The 20,418-nt window shown below is 40.8% G+C and overlaps 1 protein-coding gene across 1 annotated transcript in view; it reads left to right on the top strand.

The window, feature by feature from the left end:
- The first annotated feature begins 1,726 nt into the window (after positions 1 to 1,726).
- Positions 1,727 to 20,418, top strand: part of SGPP1 (sphingosine-1-phosphate phosphatase 1) — a 52,652-nt gene continuing 33,960 nt past the window's right edge. The window contains exon 1 of the mRNA XM_036735191.1: positions 1,727 to 2,580. Coding sequence (XP_036591086.1) covers positions 1,909 to 2,580 — 672 coding nt within the window. The 5' untranslated portion in view covers positions 1,727 to 1,908. The remainder of the gene's footprint in view (positions 2,581 to 20,418) is intronic.

Raw genomic sequence — 20,418 nt, 5'->3', positions numbered from 1 at the left:
CCAGTATTTGTTGGGTGAGTTAGTATCAGATTTTTGTATATTTGGAAGGGAAGAAAGAAGGAAATCTGTTCAAATGAGCTGTGGAAGAAACCTCAGAGATTATCAACTCCAACCTTAAAATTTTTGACAGGCCTTTTATACTTCTTCAGCAAATAAGCTGTTTTCTCTGTTTGCTTCTTAGGGTTGTTCACTCAAGCTTCCTCACAGTGATTAAATGAATGGATGCAGATTGTCTCTCCCTAATTGTAATTTAAAATATTACATGTACTCCATATTTTACAAATGATGGAACTGAGGTCCAGAAGTGCTCAGGGATTTGCCCAAGAGAACATAGCCAGTTAATAGCAGAGCTCAGACTAAAGATTGGTTTAGTTTTCCAGGAAAATGTTTTTCTCGCTACTCAACTAAAGCAAGAGAACTAATATTCTTGGATTTTAGAAGACAGGGATTTTCAAGTAAAAATTATCATATGGTTTCTGAAAGAGATTTAGCAAATCTAAAACTCTATTCAAAGGTTTCAGTCATATACTGCATACCATCATTGTGGCTAGGTGGCCCAGTGGATAGGGTGAGGGAGTTCAAATCCTGCCCCAGATACTTACTGGCTGTTTGACCCTGGACAAGCGATTTAACCTCTCAGCCTCTGTTTCCCCGTCTGTAAACTGGGGTTAATATTCAGCTTCAGCTTCACAGGGCTCTTGGATCAAATGAGATCAAAAGTACTAAAGCACTTGGTGTCACATATGGGCTACTGTTACCACTGCAGTGCCTTTAGCTAAATTAATTTTTTGAAAGGGAAATTGTACATATCATATACTCCAGCCAGGGCCAACCGGCCAATTCCATGAAACTTAAACTTGTGGAACCAAAGCTTCATCTGGCCAAAAGTATTAAGACTTCCACAAGCTCCTTTTCTTGAAATGAACTTTTTGAAAATTTGATGTCATTCCCCCCTCCCCCATTCAGAAGCTGTTTGAAATGAAGCGTTCACCACAAGAGCCTTCCTGTTCCAGTACATTCTAGAGTCTCAATTCATCATCACGGTTACACCAGTATTTTGGAGACATCCACTGCAAGTCACCTCTTTTAATAACGGCAGGTAGCAGGTGCATGTTTGTTATTCTCCTTAGTTCTTTGTAGCCTTGGTTTCGACATCAGCAGGAGGTACAAGTGCACTTCGATGTATGCCGGTAAGGTCAGGGTAGGGCTCATTCCCGCTTCCATCGGCAACCCCCAACCTGGCAGTAAGGTGCTACGACTCCTCTTCCCAAGCCTCCTACAAAAGGAAACCAAAGAAGCCTATGAGCGTGGGGAGGAGGGCCGGGAGGGGACGCGAGGAAAGGAGAAGCGATACAGTTATTTTTCGAAACAAATTATCCCAGTACAGTTTGGTCAATTACATCCCGACCGGCCCCGCGTGGCCTTCCGGGGCTTGGAAGGAAAGCAAAAAACCAAAAGACAGAGAGCAACCAAACAACCCTTTCCCTCCACCCCTCCCACGCAAAGCAGCAATCCCTTCCCCCAATCGCAGCGCCGGAACGCCCTCCTCCCCCACCCCGGCCCGCGCCAGTTTTCACCCAGTCCTTTCCGCGCCCCCGCCCTTTTTGTGGGGGCGAGAACTGGCGGGAGGCGCGCGAGCGCGTGCTGGCTGAGCAGGCCCGGCGGCGGCCGAGTCGACGAGGAGAGGGAGGGGGAGAGGGCGGGCGCGCGGGCGGCTGCCGTTGAGGCCTGGGGTGCCGTCGTCACACGGCGGAACCGAGCAGACAGGGGGAGGCACTGCGGCCGCTCGGGCTCGCCATTCAGCTGCTGCTGACGCCGCTGCCTCCGCGGCGCCGGGACAGAGCCCCCCACCCCACCCCCGGGCAGGGCGGCGGGGCTGCGCCGAGAGCTCCGGGGGTTCCCGTTATCATGTCGCTGAGCCAGCGCCTGGCCGCGCTGCTGGTCTGCCTGCGGGACCCGCAGAAAGTGGCCAGCTTCCAGCGGCTGTGCGGGGTGGAAGAGCCGCGACTGCACGGGGCAGACGCGGCGGCCCCGGAGGAGAGGGGCGGCCGCAATCCGGACCGGTCGGCCGACCCGGAGGGCGGCGGGGGCAAGCTCCGAGGCTGCGGCGCCAGGAACGGCGTGCGAAATGGGCTGCCGGAGGCCGGCGGGGACACGGCCACGGCCAAGGCGGGGGAGCGCGAGAGCGAGGCGACCCTCCAGAATAGAGTGCAGGGTCTGCGGCGCAACTCCCTCACCGGGGAGGAAGGGGAAGTGTTCGGGGTGCGGAACTGGCCCCTCTTCTACTTGTTCTCCTTTGGCACCGAGCTGGGCAACGAGCTCTTCTACATCACCTTCTTCCCCTTCTGGATCTGGAACCTGGATGCTTTGGTGGGCCGGAGGCTCGTGATCATGTGGGTCCTGGTCATGTACCTGGGCCAGTGTGCCAAAGACGTCATCCGGTGGCCCCGGCCCGCCTCGCCGCCCGTGGTCAAGTTAGAGGTTTTCTATAACTCGGAGTACAGCATGCCCTCCACCCATGCCATGTCTGGCACTGCCATTCCCCTCACCCTTGTCCTCCTCACCTACGGCCGCTGGCAGGTAAGCGTGCCCTTCCCTCTCCCTCCCTTCTTTCCCCTTCCTTTCTTTTCCCCCCTTTTCCCTTCTCTTCCTTTCCCTCCCTTCCCGTTCCCCTCTTCTTCATTCCCTTTTTTTTCCTTTCCCTTCCCGTCACTTCTCATCCCTTTCCCTCCCATCTACTTCTTCCTTCCCGGAAGGACAAGATTTGCCTGGGGGCGGATTGGTGTCCGACTGGATGGTTTGAGGTTGAACTGGGGGAGGAGTTCGTATGCTGTTTGAGAAGTCATTCAACTAAAGCTTTTATTAAAGTAAGGTGCCAGGCACCGAGCTCAGGGCTGGGGATACAGAGAAAAGGAAAAGACAATCCCTGCTCTCGAGGAGCTCACAGTCTCGCAGAGGAAAACTACAGTGCAAAAAAGATCTTCACTGGATAAATTTGGGATGGTCTCTGGGGGAAGATTAAGGACTGGGAAAAGTTTCTTGCAGGAGGTGGGACTTGAGCCTAGAAGACTGGAGGAATCGGGAAAGCCTGGAGGCTATAAAGTAGAGGAGAGGCGGGGGCGGCGTAGAGTGGGATCTTAGTTGAAACCAGCCGCTTTAAGTTGCTTACTTCGGCCGTTTGAGTTTTGACAGGCCCCCTTCCAAATGCTCTCCTTCCCATAGGTTTGCACTTTTAAGCAGCCAGTCGATACATAATTGTTCTAGGAGCGCAATTATTCTAGGTCACAAAATCAAAAGAACAAATCTTCCCCTGGATCTCAGGGAATCGAACATTAATGCGTCAATGGGCTGCTGCTTGAGGTGCTCTTACTAAAATTTCTGACGCTAGTTTTAAGTTTACGTAGGGAGGACACATAAATCACCTCAGCGCTCAAGGTAATTGATGTAGTTAAGACTCAAGCAATGTATAACTCAGCCCATAAAATGAATTAAGATGCAAAGTCTTTCTTTTCTTTGACAACACAACCTGAGTATAATTTCAAAATGTATCCCTACAAGTCAGGAATGTTAATACTAGGCATATTGTGAAGGACTATAATTCAGACTAAAAATGCACTTAGAGTTAATAGAATACAGTAGACTTGGGAATTTTTTTTTCCAAGGGGTGTGGTTGTTACTTGCCTATGGGCAAAAAACATTTTCTGGATCACTAGTTTCATTTGCTGAACTACTTTTTATTGTTGCAGAATCTGTAAAATGTAATTTTTTAAAATGTATTTTGAGTAGGATGTGCCTTCAACTTCAGACTAGTTATGCTGTGATAATTTTAAGGAATCCACAGATTAGATAATAAATATGGTTCTAATTAGGCATACTTAAGAATATGGACAAACTCTTCTCCAAAGAGTGGATTTTAAAAATTTTGATGATCTCATTTGCCCGCCTATATTCCCTTTTCCCTTCTTCATAAATGCTCTTTTTTTTTATAACCAACCTTTTCCCTCACAAAGTACATGTGTAAGATGCTATGTCTGCTTTATATGTCCTTTCCTAAACTTTAAAGAAGAGGTACTGCAAACCAATCAAGCTTTAACAGTGAAATGCATCATATTATGTCTTATGGGATGATCTTTCTAAGGATGAAAACTTTTATTTTCCTTTGCTGTTTCAAAAAATAAACCACTTAAAATTGAGAGATACATTCTCACTAAAATCCCCATTAAAAGCTGCCTCACTTATTATAAATTTGGTTAATCCTGGGAGAGGAAATAATTTCTCTTATTTATTCTAGTACATCTCTATTGATGTAGCAATGGCTTATAAAACTCTCTTAACATTAATCACTTATTTGCAGAATTTTAGATGTAGTCTAACTAACCTCATTTTAAACTTAAGGAAACAGAAGCCTGAAGAAGTTGAACCACATACCCAGGGCCACACAGAGAGTAGTAACAAAGCTAATATTTGACAGAGCTGGGACTAGAATCTAGGTCTTCTGACTTCCAGTACAGAGTTCCATTCACTATGCTAGTAACAGGATTCTACTGTAATAACATGATCTATCCACTACACATAGCAACAGATTTCCACTATGTAGGTAGCAGGTTTTAAGTGACAATTCAGATCTTAAAGTGGTACTCACGCCTTTTTGCTTGTGTAGGTGAACACTGTAAATCTTTCAAAGTAAAATCAACACTTCATAATTCAAGCTTACTCTTTGAAAAATGGCTTTTAAAGTGTCTTGGAATGCTAGTTATATCTGTTAATGGGCTTTTACTTTTGTTTTTGCAGTACTCAGATTTTTGCATCACAGAATCCTAGAAACTCTAAGGTGGAAGGGACCTCAGAGGCCATTTAGTTAATTACTCATACTTAACAGGAATCCCCTCTACTACATAGCCTTCAAGTAATCATCTGGTCTTTGAAGGCCTCTAGTGAGGAAAAACAAACTACCTCCTAAAACAGCCTCTTTTGGATAGCTCTGTTAGGCAGTTTTTTCTAATATCAAGCCTAAATTTTACTGTTACCCTACTACACCTATTGATCCTAGTTCTGGCTTCTGGGATAAACGATACAAGTATAACCCTTCTTCCACGTTCATTATAGCCCTTTAGACTCTTAAAGATAGGCCTCATGTCCACCCTAAGTCTTTTCTTTTCCAGCCTACTGCCCATCATGTACAGTACTTCTATGAAGAACCTCTTCTTAATCACCGTCATTCAATAATTGTGTTCTATTCATGTTAACAGTGTAGGTAAGAAAGACTAGTTATGTTTTTGTCCATTCATGCAGAGTAAATGCTGTTCACTGGTCTTGAGATACTTGCATGAAGTATGAGTCATATATGGAGTGTAAATCTTGATATTTTGACACCAGGTTTTTTGAATCAAGGTACAGCTTTTTTATCTAACCTAGTATACTTTATTTGTAAGTTGACCTTTTTAAGTTTTTGGGAGGGTGGTTATAATGAAGACTTATTGACTTTAAAATTACTAAAAGTAAACCTTGTAAAATTAGTATTAAAACCTCTACATTAAAAAAACCTCTATTCAAAAATAAATGTCTTTGCATTTGAAGAAAAGTTTAATTCTCAGTCGTTTTGAAAATTCATCTAATGAAAGTTCTACCAGTACCAATGTGTGACTGTAGTAGAAAAAACCTACCTGATCTCTGTAACTTTCTAAAGGTGAAGTGAAAAGCCATATGCTTGCTCTGTCTTTCCTTAAAATGTTACAATAGGTCAGCTACCTTTGTACTACTCACAAGGTTTTCATATTTCTAGGGATGGATGATAAAGGGAATTCTTACCTTGAAAATATTAAGATAGGAATCAGAAGCCAAAAAAAATGCCTTAAGAACCCATAGCTCGCAAGTTTGATTTGAGAGCCCATCAGCTGGGCTCTTATTTTCAGTTTCTATATGTCTATTTCCCATGGGCTGTACTCTAGAAGTTGAGTTAGCATAATACCATCCTTTTTACTATATTTGAAATAACAATCCTTTCTGCTGTCAAAATTCTGCTTAAGATTGAATTGTTGAAGTATTTTTGGTTAGCCCTTCCTAATCTTATATTCATTGAACATCCTTGACTCGTACACAAAATGACTGTGAACTTTTATGTGTATCCATTTACCTGTATGATTTCCTCTGTGGATATATTCCAAAAATAAATTTGGAGGAAAGAATGTTGATTCTCCCAAGCAACAGTATTCCTCTCTGAGGTGCCGCCCTCCCCCCCCCCCAATCCTATGGCAAAATTTCTCTTGGCTCTAGAAATAATCCTCTACTGTCATTTAGACAGCCCTCCTACTTACGTCTGCCTTCCTAACTTGTTAGCCTTTAAGAATTATTTGTGACACCAAAATGAGAGACTGAAACTGTAGTGCCTCAAGCAGTTAATAGGGCAGGATTTATTTGTATTTTCTTAAATTTCTTGCTTTAGTGCATTTGCTGCAGTCGTGGTGGGGAGGTGTGGATTCTGGGATGAACAATTTTGAGAGCCATTGCCTTATGTTAATATTAGTGATTACTATTCTTATTTTATTAGTTGGATTTGTGTGCATCATGAATTGTAAAGCTCATTTCTCTTTGTAAACATGTCACTTAATATCTTCTTTTGCCAGGCGCTTATTGTGGATTTTTATGTGCTAGGTGGCAAGGTGGATATAGTACAGGGCCCGGAGTCAGGAAGACACATTTTCCTGAGTGCAAATCCACCTTCAGACACTTACTAGCTGTGTGACCCTGGGCAAGTCACTGAGGCAAGTTTGCCTCAGTTTCCTCATCTGTAAAATGAACTAGAGAAGGAAATGGCAAACCATTCCAGTACCTCTGCCAAGAAAACTCCAAATGAGGTCACACAGTCAGACACCACTGAAATGATTGAAAAATCATTGTGTGCATGTGTATGTATGAATGATGAAATAAATATTTTTAAATAATCTGAAATCTAGCCAGTTCCATTAATATCTTTTTAACATTTGGTTAAGCTAGCCTCACAAATGAATTCAAATTTCTTTACTGACCTCATTCAATATTTAATCATACTATTCCCAACTCCTTTGTACCTACATTCATTGCCTTCCATAGGTACATGTAAGAAACCCACTCATATCACATTTCTTCAGTTATTCCAGAAAAGATAGTGTAAATAACAGTTTTTTCTTCTTTCAGAAATTCATGCTTTTACCCCATCAACTTCAACAGGTTTTAAAAATAGAAAATTAAAATAGTGAAACAAAACAAAAAGCTGAAGTTAACCATAAAAGCGAGTCAGCATATTAATTGACTTAATACAGAGTTCGAGATCCATATGTGGAAAGGAAATGCAAAAAGTAGCAAAGGTTGATTATTTTTGGTTTTTCAGTAATGACTTCTCCCTTAAAGTAGTGATTATAAAAATAACAAACTATTAACTTCACAAGGTCAGTAAGATCAATTGGGATGATGTGTGACAAAGTACTTTGTAACTTGAAAGCATATAAATGTTAAAATTAAAATTCTTCAATAGTTCTACAGTCTCATGAACATGGCTTTTTCCTCCATATACATATACTGTAACACATTCATGTTTTCTCATCCTGTGTGATTCTGGGTCATGTTCTCCCATAACTCTGTTACAGAGGATCTGCCCAGTGTACTGAAGGTCTTCCTCTGGGTCTTATTACCTGTCATTGATATCAGTGTAGGACCCAGACTGTCCATTTGTACTATATAACTTCCTTTTCCAATCATATGTCAAATACATCTTTAATGCTAGTAGTTAAATCCTTGGAAATATACTACAGGCTACTTTATCTGCCATTAATCCCTCAGGTGTCCACAACTTTGATTCTTGGGAAGATGTATTTATACAGTATCACTGGGAGAACATTTGTGCTAAAACAGTGTATTGGGTTAGGGGTCTTTTTCTTCTGTCTCTCTCTGGTTCTAGGAAAGAGGTTTTTATTTTGTTTTTGTTTTCTCAATTCTGTATAAAAACAATTTTTAATAATTTTTGAGTTCCAGATTCTCTCCCTGCCTTCTTCCCCTTCTCCCTCCTTGAGAAGGCCAGTACTTTGATATAGATTATACATGTACAGTCATGCAAAGCGTGTTTCTATATTAGCCATAAAAAGAAGCAAGAAAAACAAAGAAAGTAAAAAAGTATACTTCAATCTGCATTTAGACCCCATCAGTTCTTTTTCTGGAGGTGGACAACATTTTTCATCATAAGCCCTTCAGAATTGTCTTGTATCATTGTATTGCTGAGACTAGCTAAGTCATTTACAGTTGATCATCATACAACATTGCTGTTACTGCATACAGTGGTTTCCTGACTCTGCTCACTTTACTTTCCATCAGTCCATTTAAGTTCCCAGGTTTTTCTGAAATCATCCTGCTTGTCATATACCACAACTTGTTTAGCCAGTCTCCAATTGATGGGACATCCCTTCAGTTTCCAATTCTTTACCACCACGAAAAGATCTGCTATAAATATTTTTGTACCTATAGGACCTTTTCCTATTTCTTTGATCTCTTTGAGATACAGATCTAGTAGTAGTACTTATGGGTCAAAGGGATGAATTAATCATATCCTTTCATATCATATAGCCCTTTGGACATAGTTCCCTATTGTTCTCCAGAAGGGATGGATCTGTTCACAACTCCAACAGCAGTTCATTAGTGTCCCAATTTTTCCACATCCCTTTCCAACATTTGTCATTTTCGTTTTCTGTCATATTAGCCAGTCTGATAAGTATGGGGTGGTATCTCAGAATTGTTTTAATTTGCATTTCTCTTATTAATAGTGATGTAGAGCATTTTTTACATGATTATAGATAGCTCTGATTTCTTCTTCTGAAAACTGACTATTCATATCTTTTGACCATTTATCAATTGGAGACTTATTATTCTTACAAATTTAACTAATTTCTCTATATATTTGAGAAATGAGGCCCTTATAAGAGAAACTTGTAAAACATTTCCCCGCAGTTTCCTGCTTTCCTTCTAATCTTGGCTGCATTGGTTTTGTTTGTGAAGAATTTGGGATTGTTAAGCACTTTCTCAAATTCAGTCCATAAGAATTTTTCTCCTATTCATTTCTGGACCCAACTGCCTGTCACAGATACATGTGCTAATGTACTAATGTTTGTAATAGTTCTGCTCGCTCCAGAGGGAACAACTAATTTTGGTGGGTGGAAATTGCAGAAAAACAGATTTAGGCTTCATCTGGGGAAAAACTTCCAAATGATTAGATATTTTTAAAAGTGGAATGTGCTGTAGTAGTAGTAGTTTCCCCCTGCCTAGAGATTTTCTCACAAAAGCTAGGTAACTGCCCATTATATTGTAGAGGAGGTTCTTGCTCAGGTATAGGTTAGATTGAAATCCTACAATCCCAAATTGGAAAGGAATCCCCTATAACATAGTGTCAACTGGACTGAACTGGCCTCTAACCTGTGGATGGCTCAAGTGGAACAAAGCAGGCTAGAGACAGGAGAGTCAGGAAGCAAACAGAAGTTTAATTTCGAAGTGAGGGAAATGGCTTGCAAACAAGGAGGCAGGTTTAGACATGTGTGCTGGAGCCCTGCCCCTAGTGAGGACCTGAGGCAGTGGAGCTAAACCTTGATGTATGTACTTGTGGCTAATCAGAGAGTCAAACACCATAGTGTAGCAAGAATAGTGAGGCACAACAGCAACAGCAAAGCAAGGTTGTCTAGTGACAGAAAGTCTATTCATAGCAGGGCTTCACCTCTGGGCCTGTTGGTGCTTGCCTGAGCTTGGAGACCATCAGAGGGCGAGTGCAAAGGATTGTTGTTATGCCAGGCTCAGAGCACAGCTTGCTTGCTGGCTCTTAGCTCCAGAAAACAGTGTCTTCTGACATCTTGACACATAGCAAGTGTGCATCTGTCCTCTATTTGAAAACTTCTAATGAAAAGGATCTCCTTTCCCCAGGATGCATGTTTTGGATAGCTCTAATGACAGGAAAGAGGCAGCTAGATGGTTCAGTGGCTAGAGTGCTGGGCTTGGAGTCAGGAAGACCTGAATTCAAATTCGGCCTCACACACTTGATAGCTGTGTGACCTTGGGCAAGTCATTAAATTTCTGTTTGCCTTAATCCACTGGAGAAGGAAATGGCAAACCACTCTAGTATCTTTGCCAAGAAAACCCCACAGACAGTATTGGTGTGTTATGGTGCATGGGGTCACGAAGAGACAGACACAGCTGAATGACTGAACAACAGTGACTAGGAAGGTTTTTCCAACATTAAACTTAAATTTTCTTTTTTGTAACTTTCACCCATTGTTTCTGGTAATTACGTTAAGGCCAAATTGAGCAAGTCCAGTCCTCCTTCTATGTAATAGTTCTTCAACTACTTGATCATCATTACCATGATCCTTACTCTCCTTTGAGTCACCTCTGGGCTAAATATAACCAGCTCTTTTAGCCGGTCCTAACGTGACATGAACTCGAGACCCTTTGGACAGAGAAAGAACTCCAGGATATCTCTGTATCATTGGAGTCTCCTATCATTGTTATACTTTGCCTCTGTGCAAAGCTTGTAATTTGTTTTCCAAACTCCTCGTCTTCCTCCCTTTTCTGCTCAAGTGGTCTCTAGTATATGCTCCAAAGAGGAAAATTGTATCTGTTTTCTTTTTTCCTTCCCAAAATGGTTTTCCATCATCCTTCACTAGGAATTAGTCATCCTTATATTTTAAACCATTTAAATAGCTCCGGACATTCCTACCAACTCTGGAATACTGGGATCTAATTAGGTATAACCACGGCAAATGGCATCATAGGTATCATAGATATATAAATTTTAGTAATTGCGAGATATCTATATGCACATATATACATATATATGCATGCATATACACATATCACATGTAGCTCATATGCATGTATGTATCTGTATATTTTTATCATGTGGCTTCAGTTATACAAGAGCAGTTCTTACATTCCCTTATAAAGGGCAGGCACGGCATTAAGCATGTTCTAGGACCATAGGATCTAGAGCTGAAGGTGACTTTGGAGATCATTTATCTAAATATTTTTGTTTTATAGATGAAAACATTGAGGCCCAGAGTGGTAAAGTACAAGTGTAAAAACATATAATAGGTTATATAGCAGGACAGTTCTTGCTTTATGTAAATAGACAGTTCCACAAACCTCTATGTAAAGTGATTTTTACATAATTCAAATTTACCTGCTAAGGTAGGGAAGAGTGGATTGGGGAGGTAAGAAGAGGATCCAGGAGCTGGTGGACAGAGGGGGTCTGCACAAGGTTGGGGAGGGGGAGAGAGGTAGGGGCAAGGAAAGAGGAGCCAGAGGCAGAGGAGGAACCCACATGGGGTGGGGCCTGGGTTGGGGCCACCCACCTTAGGCCAGACACAGACAGGAGAGGTCTGGTGACTGGAGAGTGGAAGCCCAGAACCCAAGCTGGGACTGAAGAAAGACACTAGAAGGGTGGGGTGAACATGGGTGGGTGGGCAGAGCAGGGCAGGGCAAAGGTCTCCTCTTTCCCTGAAGGAGTCTCAAGCCAAACCATCTGGCAGTGGTGGTCTCTCTCTCTCTGCCTTCACTTGGAGGGTTTGAGTACCAAGTGAATGGGCAGGAGGCATAGTTCTGTACAGTAAAGTTAACTTAGGTGTTTTTTTTGGAATATGGATTTCTTTCAGAATTCTTTTTGTAAAGTCAAATTTGCATAATGTAAATGTATGCAAATCAAGGACTGTACACATATTTTAATATGGTGACAGCATTCAAATATCAAAGCAGAGTTCTAAGATCTATGCTGATTTAACCACTATTCAGATCTTACCAAAGTGGGAGAAGGGTATGGGGCTAGGTAGTCATGGAAAACCGGGATGAAAGATAAGAAGTTAAAAGGATGAAGACAGTGGAAGAATCTTCCAGTAATAATAAGCTAACATTGATATGGTGTTTAAAAGTTCATAAAGCCCCTTACAGATATGCTCTCATTTCATCCTGTGTGGGTCTGAGACCACTACTCACATTAAAAACACAGACCATTCTTGAGAGAAGGCAAAAAGGAATTTTACTGCTTTCTCATGAGAAAGCAGGAGCACTTTAATTATGTTTTACATTCATTCGGTCTGACAGAGTACAGGAGAGTACAAAGGACTCGGATGGATGCCAATCCTTTTATTGACTTTCCCTTCGAATCTCCTGCCAGGCTTTTCGTTGGCCAGATACAACCCCCTGACTGCCTACGTCATGCCGAGGTGGGGGGGGAGGAGGAGGTATGCTTTCAACTCTGTGGAAACAAAACTGCTCCCCCCCTTACAATCCTCATAATAATAGCTAGCGTTTAAATAGCATATTAAAGTTTGCAAAGGGCTTTAAAATATCTCATTGTATTTTCACTTATGAGTGAAGTATATGCTATTATTATCCCCATTTTACAGATGAAGATACTGAGAGAGGCTAAGTTACTTGCCCAAGGTCACATAGCCAGCAAGTGCCTGAGGCAGAATTTGAGCCATACCCCAGGTCTGGTACTCCAGTGCTATGCCATCACTTAATAGGACTAGGAGGATTGTGATAAATTTTAGAAAACTTTTAATTTCACACAAAGTGGAAATAAAGTTTTGAGACGGTATGGCATGGGTGATAGTTCTAGACTTATAGTTAGGAAGATTAGGATTCATATTCTTCCTCTGACACTTAACTAGTTTCCTTGGGCAAAGGACAGCCTCTCAGCCTCAGGCCACTCTCCAAGTATAAAAGTTATTGGCAAGTACCTATTAGCAGTGGTCAAGAAAGTTCCCATTCTAGAGGTTTCTGATATCTAAAAAAAAATCTCAGATGTTGCCATTTACTTGTTAACCTCATTCAAAGAAGGAGATAAATAGATAGAAAGACAATCTACATTCTGTGAAGTAAAATAGATCCTTGGGCCCTACAAAAAAGGGAAAGAATCACTAAGATATGTAATAGACTTCATGAGAGTCAGCTACACTACAGTGATATTTTGATTAATGGATTGCCTGGGAACAAAACCCCTTTATTTGAAGTGTTAAGAGAAAGGTAAAAACCTCATAAATCATGTGCATCTGCGATAAAAAGTACTTAAGTACATAGTTTCTATTTTCCCTGTGCCAAATGGAAGGTAAAAGGCTAACCTTGGACCAGCTTGCTTTCTGTGAAGTTGTGTCTTTTTTCTCATCATTGCACTACTATGATGATGTGAATCCCCCTTTCCATTTACTGTAGCCTATTCTCTGTTAATATTATCTTCTCCACCCCCTGTCAAAAAAGGGAAGGAATCTGACGTGATTAGGATATTTTTTTTAATCTGTCCTTGAGCTTCAGTTAAATTATCAGTCATTCACACTCAAGTGTTAACTCAAACATGCATTTGTATTTTAGGTCTTTTATCTCTAGGTAGATAATGAAAAACTGTTTCCCCTGTTAAAAGAATTTCTGGTATCAGCATAACGTGTAGAAGATTTTTATGGATTTTGGAGCCCTAGAATTCATGATAGACTCACTCTGACTGGTCCTAAAAATCAATCCGATTCTGTCCTTTAAGGTTTACTTGCTGGTAAGGGATGTGAAAAAGACTGTCCAAGGTTTCCTTCTCTCAAAATCTGTCCAAGATATTTTTCCATCCAGTCTTCCCATTTTCCCCTAGATTGTCTTCTGAGGCAGCTGAACTCTTAGTGCTCTGCAGGCGTATCCTTTCCTTCCAGGTCTCCCCACTCTGCTTCGAAGCATAATTGATACTCCCTCCTTATTTTAACTTTTGTCCAGATCCTAGCCCACACCCAAGCTTTTACTCTAGATCCGTGTTTTGTTTGTAGTGTTTAATGAGTTTTCTCTTAGTTAACAAATTCAAGACCTTTTCTCAGTCTTAAGCCTTCCTGCTCTTTCCATGGCTTTTTGTACCCCTTCCTCCTACATTTGATTTCATGATACTCTTATTTTTAGAAGGCAGCTAACCAGTATAGAGCAGGGCTGTCCAAAATATGGCCCGTGGGCCACATGCGGCCCGCAGTGTGATTTTATGCAGCCCACCTGTGGGTTTTAATATTCATGAACAAAACAATAGAATAATAATTTGCATGGGATGCATATTAGATTTTTTAATTCCATCATTAATATTTATTAATATCATTAATCTCATTGATGTTAATTTTCTTTGGTGTCTTTAAGCAGTATTACAGAGGGAACATATCGCACGGAGTTTTCAATTGATCCAGAATTTTCACTCGATCTGTGGGATGCGTTCTGTCTGTATGATGCAGACTAGTCAGGATGCACCTACCTTTATACTGTTGTGTTGTTGCTTTCTTGTTTTGTGTTTGCTTTTGCGCTTCACGCCTTCGCCTGTCATATTGATGGCGCATGTTCCCCCACTTTCTATTAGTGTACTGTATTTTTTATTCTGGGTGTGGCCCTCGAATAATTATTTCATTTTAATGTGGCCTTCAGATAACCTAAGGTTGGACAACGCTGGTATAGAGGATAGAGTGCTGGACTTGGAGTCAGGAAGACCTGAGTTCAACATATACTTTAGACATTTAATAGCAGTATGCCCCTGTGTAAGTTGTCACCTACCTCTGATTTATTCTCTGTATATCTTGGAGTTTTCCTCATTAGAATATGAGCTCCTTGAAGGCAGGGATTGTTTTTTCCTTTCTTTGTATCCCCAGCACTTAGTACAATGCATGACACTTTCTAAATGCTTAATAAATGCTTGTTCACTTACTGACCTAACTTATGTGTTCCCTCGTTTCCTCTTTGGTAAAAAAGAGGAAGTTTGACTCATGGCTGATAAGGTCTCGTGAAGCTCTCAATCTATGATCCTATGATCCCAGTTCTACTTAACCACTTCTCAGATTCTTTTGTGGAGTCATCAGCCAGGTTCTGTTGCCCAGCTTTCTGTCCTGTGCCCTCTTCTCTATCTCCCCTTTCCTTTTCCTTTCCTCCCCCTCCCCCAACAATGCTGATGACTCCCAAATCTAGATTTCTATCCCTTTCTTTCTCCTGAGCTCCTATCCATCTCCTACTCTCCGTCAGCTGTGTCTGGAATGTTCTCTTACCTTACCTCTACCTCTTGGAATCCTTGACTTCCTTCAGGGCTCAGTTCAGGTGCCTCCTCCTATATGGTACCTTTGCTGTAACACTTCCTCCCCAATTAAATTTCTTGAGGCACAGTTTCACTTTTGTCTTAATGTCCTTCACATAGTAGCACATAAATGTATATTGATTTGAATTAGAAATTGAAATGTTGGTATAGCTCCTCCATCAGCATATAAAAAGGCTCATGTTTTTATTACAATAGCATTATTCTACAGTGTCAAATAGAGTATGGCTGCGTCATGGAATACTACAGTTTCTGAAGTGTTACAAAAAAATGCCATAGTGATTATGTTGTAGCAACATAGAACAAATGAGAACTTTTGAAAAAAAAATACTAGAATGAAGGATGTCATTAGGGTAATGGATGGTCAAAAAAGATGATCTGGTCATGTGGTGAGAGGGAGGAGTGACAGGTGGTCAGGCCAAGTGCTTTACTGTTATGCTCCAATTATCAGGAGAGAATGAGGAACTTTTTCCCCAGAGTCAGAGGACCTGTGTTCAGATCCCAGCTCTACCCACTTACTACCTTCGTGATCACGCAAATTATTTCAGTTCTCCGATCTTCCATTTCCTTTTCTGTAAAGTAGGGTGGAGGTGAACTAGATAACTGCCAAGGTTCCTTTTAGCCCTAAATCTGTGATCCTAAAGTGAGAAGTTAATTCATGAGAGGAGGTAGACGAGACGGTCAGGCATAGATGAGCTGCAGTCTCCACCAACATTGATGACTTCATAGATCCATGTGTATATTTGGATATATTAATAAGTTTGAAGGTAATATTCAGAGTTAAACCATTATTCCCACCATTGATAAATTATTCACAATATAAAAATTTATTTCTTGGCAGATTTATATTTCTGTTCACAATTATTATTAAATTAATATTTCTCTGAAATTATGAGGCAATTAGTTTGCTATTGTAGTGGGAAGTACATGTAATCTTTGAGTATTTAAATTTGGATATAAAGTGTTTTTAAAGAAGTCACAAAATGTGATTAGAACAAAGTCACCAAAATTAAGCAAGGTAACTTCTAGTGGGAAATATTTGTAACAGGACTAGCCAGCCCCTCCCCCAACCATAGACTGTCATGAATGGTGTATCCGATCCTGGAAGCCAGACTTCAAAGAGTCACATTCTGTCTTTGGTTTGTTGCTGCAGCACCAGAGCTTTGTTTTGGGTAAATCTCCAAAACAAAGTTTAGGCTTCTGCAGATGTGGGTAAAAGGTTCTCCAGGTCCCTTTCAACACTCAATGTACTAAATGGGCTTTGGCTTTGCAACAGCCTTTATTATAACAGAAAATGCTTAAGATACAAAGCACTCACAGGAGCCCATGAATAAGTACAGAAACATGAAGCATTTAGCCCATTAGACTCCTTCTGGAATATAAAGGCAGCTAATGCAATCCTTCCCTGTTGTTCCCCCTCCTCTCCCCCTTCCCCCCCAATTTATCTTGGACCTGTTTTGTTTGTGTAACTTACTGCTGTCACAGGGAAGGGTTGTCAAGGCCTGTAACTCCTGCTTCTCTCTCCCAGCCATGATATGACTCAAGTCCTCTAGCCCCATGGCCCATATTGGTATTCCTCTTTTTTCTCCAAGAATACCATTGAGGAAATCTTGAGTTAGACACCTGGTACCAGAACTTTCAAACTTGGAGGTTTATTATGAAGTAACTCCTAAGGCATGGGAAGCCCAATCTCAGGAACTCAGTTCTCTGACCTCTTCTGAGGAAAGGAAGCAAAAATAGAAGCTGGCTAGGCACCCGAGATCCAGGAACCTCAGACCACTTAGGCAACACATATTGCTGACCATATGCTTCTTTTACAAATCACCATTTTCTTTTCTGTAACGGAAGGAGAACTCTCACCAGCATTGCTGGAGGTCCAAGGGAAGAGAGCACCTGAAACAGAGCCAAATAATTTCACAGGTTACTTTTATAGAGCATATGGAGGGGCAGCTCTTCTGAAATGAATCTCTCTCCCCTGCTTCACTTGTCAAACATCTTGGAAGGCGGTACCAGACACTAGAAGCCAATCAGAGGCATTCCCTATCTGCTGTCAGTTTGTAGGATGCCAGGGCACACGTCTACCTCCATGGAAAGTGCCCTTTCAACAAATCTCTATGCCTTGTAATCACAGCTTCTTTGATTAACCTCCCTTGGTGGGCTCTTTATGTACATAGTTTTCCAAAAGTCTTAGTGCAATTTTAAGCTAAAGCTTAAACAGCTTTTTCTGACCACTTGTACTTTGTGAATCACCCAAACTCTTTATTTTTTGTTTGTTTCTGACCTTTTTGCCTTTTAGCCTTTCCTTGGTAGCTCTGCTAAAAGGTGAATGAGGGACAGATGTCCCATTCAGAAATAAATCTCCACTAAAAGCTTAAATTTATTTTGTTTTGTTGTTCAAAGTATGCTCATTTTTAAGGTAATATAATTTCTTTTAGTTTCTGTTACTTCTACATTATCCATTCCTGTAATTCATAAAGACTAAAAAATAGAATGGGAATGGATAGGTTAATTAAGCAACAACCTGTAAGCACTGTTCTAGGTGCTGGAGAGTAGTAGAAAATGAAATTATCCTTACTTACAAGGAGTTTACATTCTGGGCTATTTTAATATTAGAATCATTACAGATTCAGGAAATTCATTCTAAAAAGCTTCTGTAGATATGGGTAAAAGTTTCCCCATATCTCACACAACACTCAGTATGTAAGCTAAGCTTCGGTACAATATGGGCCAAGGTGCAAAGGATTCCTCGTTAAATACAGCTATTTATCATAATTATTTAAAATGTTTTAAATAATTTCTTTATAATTATGCAAGAAAGATAATTAGAAATTAAGAAGCGCCTTCAATTACCTTGAAACTTAAAAATGGAAACCGTTTATGTGAATTCTAAGTATGTATGGCAAATATTTGTAGAAAACAGCATACTTTGGAATACAGATAAGAAAACTTTAGTTCAATAACTGAAGGAAATGTTTTGATAAGTTTGTCCCCACTCTTTATAGGCTATGTTCTGTGCAGATTAGATAGTGATTAAAAAAATTTGAAAGTATCCAACTAATTTCATTTAGGTTTAACTGGTTTTAATTGGCAGGAAAAGATATTGACAATTTTGGTTTCATTTTGGACAATGTTTTACAAATTTTAAATTATTATATTATCCAATATAACATGGATTAATAATTGAATAGTTTTGTATTTATACCAAAGATTTGCTTAATTTTTGTTGGGGGGGGGAAGTAAAATCTATTGAGAAGTGATCTGGCATAGTAAGTAGAAAGCAAGCCTCAAAGTCAGAAGTCCAGGATTCAAGTTTTTACCTACCTCTGACACATACTGACTGTGACTCAGGGCAAGTCATGTGACCTTAGCAGTCCATGCATTCTGTGCAAGTCTGTAAATTGCAAAGCGGTTGCATATCTGCACTGGTCTTGGTTACCTTGTTGGGAATTCCCTATGCCAATGAAAATCACAGATCCTGAATCTCCTTTCTTTCCCTAACCTCCCCAAAATCTCATTATGTAAAAGCTTGAGTGTACATACATAAATTGCTCAGGCTAAAAGGATTCAATTCCCTGAGCAAAAACATAGTTACAAAACATCTGTCAATTAAGAAAATTTATCAAAAGTTTAAAGTATGTAATTGTTTCTATTTGACAAGTGGTTATTGGTTTTCTCCTTTAAAAACTAGAATATAATTATTGAAATTTTGATAAATTGTTTCATTTTGGCTCATATAAGAGAAAATTTTACCGTACTCAAAATTTAGTTTGCCAGTTTTTTAAGCCAACATATAGGGATCTTTTCCCATTTTCTGTCATTTCTTCACTGCCATATTTCCTTCCCATATTTTTCTTCTCTCATATTTTCTTTCCCTTATTTCTTTATTTTTCATTGTTGAGCTCTTTCCTATTTCCTTTCTTCTCCATCCTGCTTTTATTCATTCACCTTTGCTCTCTCGTAACCTACTCTCTCTTTACTCCCATTTTTACCATCTCTCTTCCAGACAGTAGCAGCTTGAGAAGCAAGAAAGATAACTAGCATTTATCTAGCATTTTCAGGTTTACAAAGTACATTATAAATATTAAATCATTTTTTTCTTAACAACCCTGTACAGTAAGTGTTATTATTATACACATTTTGTAAATGGAGAAACTGAAGCAGGCAGAGGTTGTGACTTTCCCAAGGTCACTGTTTTAACAACCCAGCCAGCAGCTTCTGTGGGGGCGTAAGATCTCCCCCCCCCCCCCCACAGCCAGCACTTAGGAGGCTGCCAGCACCCAGTAGGCTGCCAGGACGCTGGGAAAGCACAGGTTCTTTTTATCTGCTTAAACAAGGAGAGCACGGTGAAGGGTTGACCAGCTTACTTTAATCCAGCATTCAGTTAGCACACAGACAACATTCATTTAGTTCAGGGGAAAAAACGCCAGCATTCAGTTAGTTCAAGGGAGCAAAGAGACAAGCATCAAGAGACATACCAAATACAGATTCATTCACGTACTTCAGGGGAAAAAGCCAGCACCCTGAGGTTCAAAACATTCATTTAGTTCGGGGGAAAACAAACCAACACCCCGAACCTCAAAACCAAAATACAAACAAATTACAAATATCAACAGACAGACCCAATACAATTCATAGTTACCAACATCTGGGCTCAGCCCGAGAGAAAGGGCTGGCCCAGAGTCACGCTTGCTTGCCGCTGCTCCCACACCAACCGGAAAAGGAAAGAGGAATCTTCAAGCTGTCCTCTCCCCTCTTATAGAGTTTTTGACATCATCAAGCCCCACCTGAATGACCAGAGCCGACTGGTTCTTGAGCTGGCCCCTCCCCCTAGCGTAGACCAGGTTAACACCCGATAGGGCGTGGCTCTGGCCCTCAGCCAGCCCCATGACTCATCACACAGGAGGTTCTCTGATTCCTGGCATGGTCACTGGGCTTCCTGCCCCGGAAGAGCAAGCCACAGCGTCCAGAGGTTCAATGAGGTAAGCTGAGTCATTCAAAGAAAACAAAGGCCATTCTGGTTACAGTCACATAGCTAATAAGTGTTTGAGGTAGGATTTGAACTCAGGTCTTCTGGATTCCAAGTCCTGTGCTCAATTGACTTCTCTACCTAGCTGTCTCTGGACCCTCTTCTTTGGTTGACAGTTTTTAAGTACTAAATAGTCCTCACCACCCAACTAGGAATGTTGAGCTTCAGAAGTTGAGAAGAAATCCAGTGGATTGGTTTTTCTCTCCTTGCATTTTCATCTTTTATGCTTTCTTTGAGTGTAGCAATCTGTCTGTTAAGTGTAGAACAGTGACTCAACCCACCATTCGTTTTCACTATT

The sequence above is a fragment of the Trichosurus vulpecula genome, chromosome 8 (assembly GCF_011100635.1).
Source record: "Trichosurus vulpecula isolate mTriVul1 chromosome 8, mTriVul1.pri, whole genome shotgun sequence".
Lineage (NCBI taxonomy): Eukaryota > Metazoa > Chordata > Mammalia > Diprotodontia > Phalangeridae > Trichosurus > Trichosurus vulpecula.
Note: the sequence above shows the minus strand (reverse complement) of the source record. Positions and strands in the feature narration are given on the sequence as shown.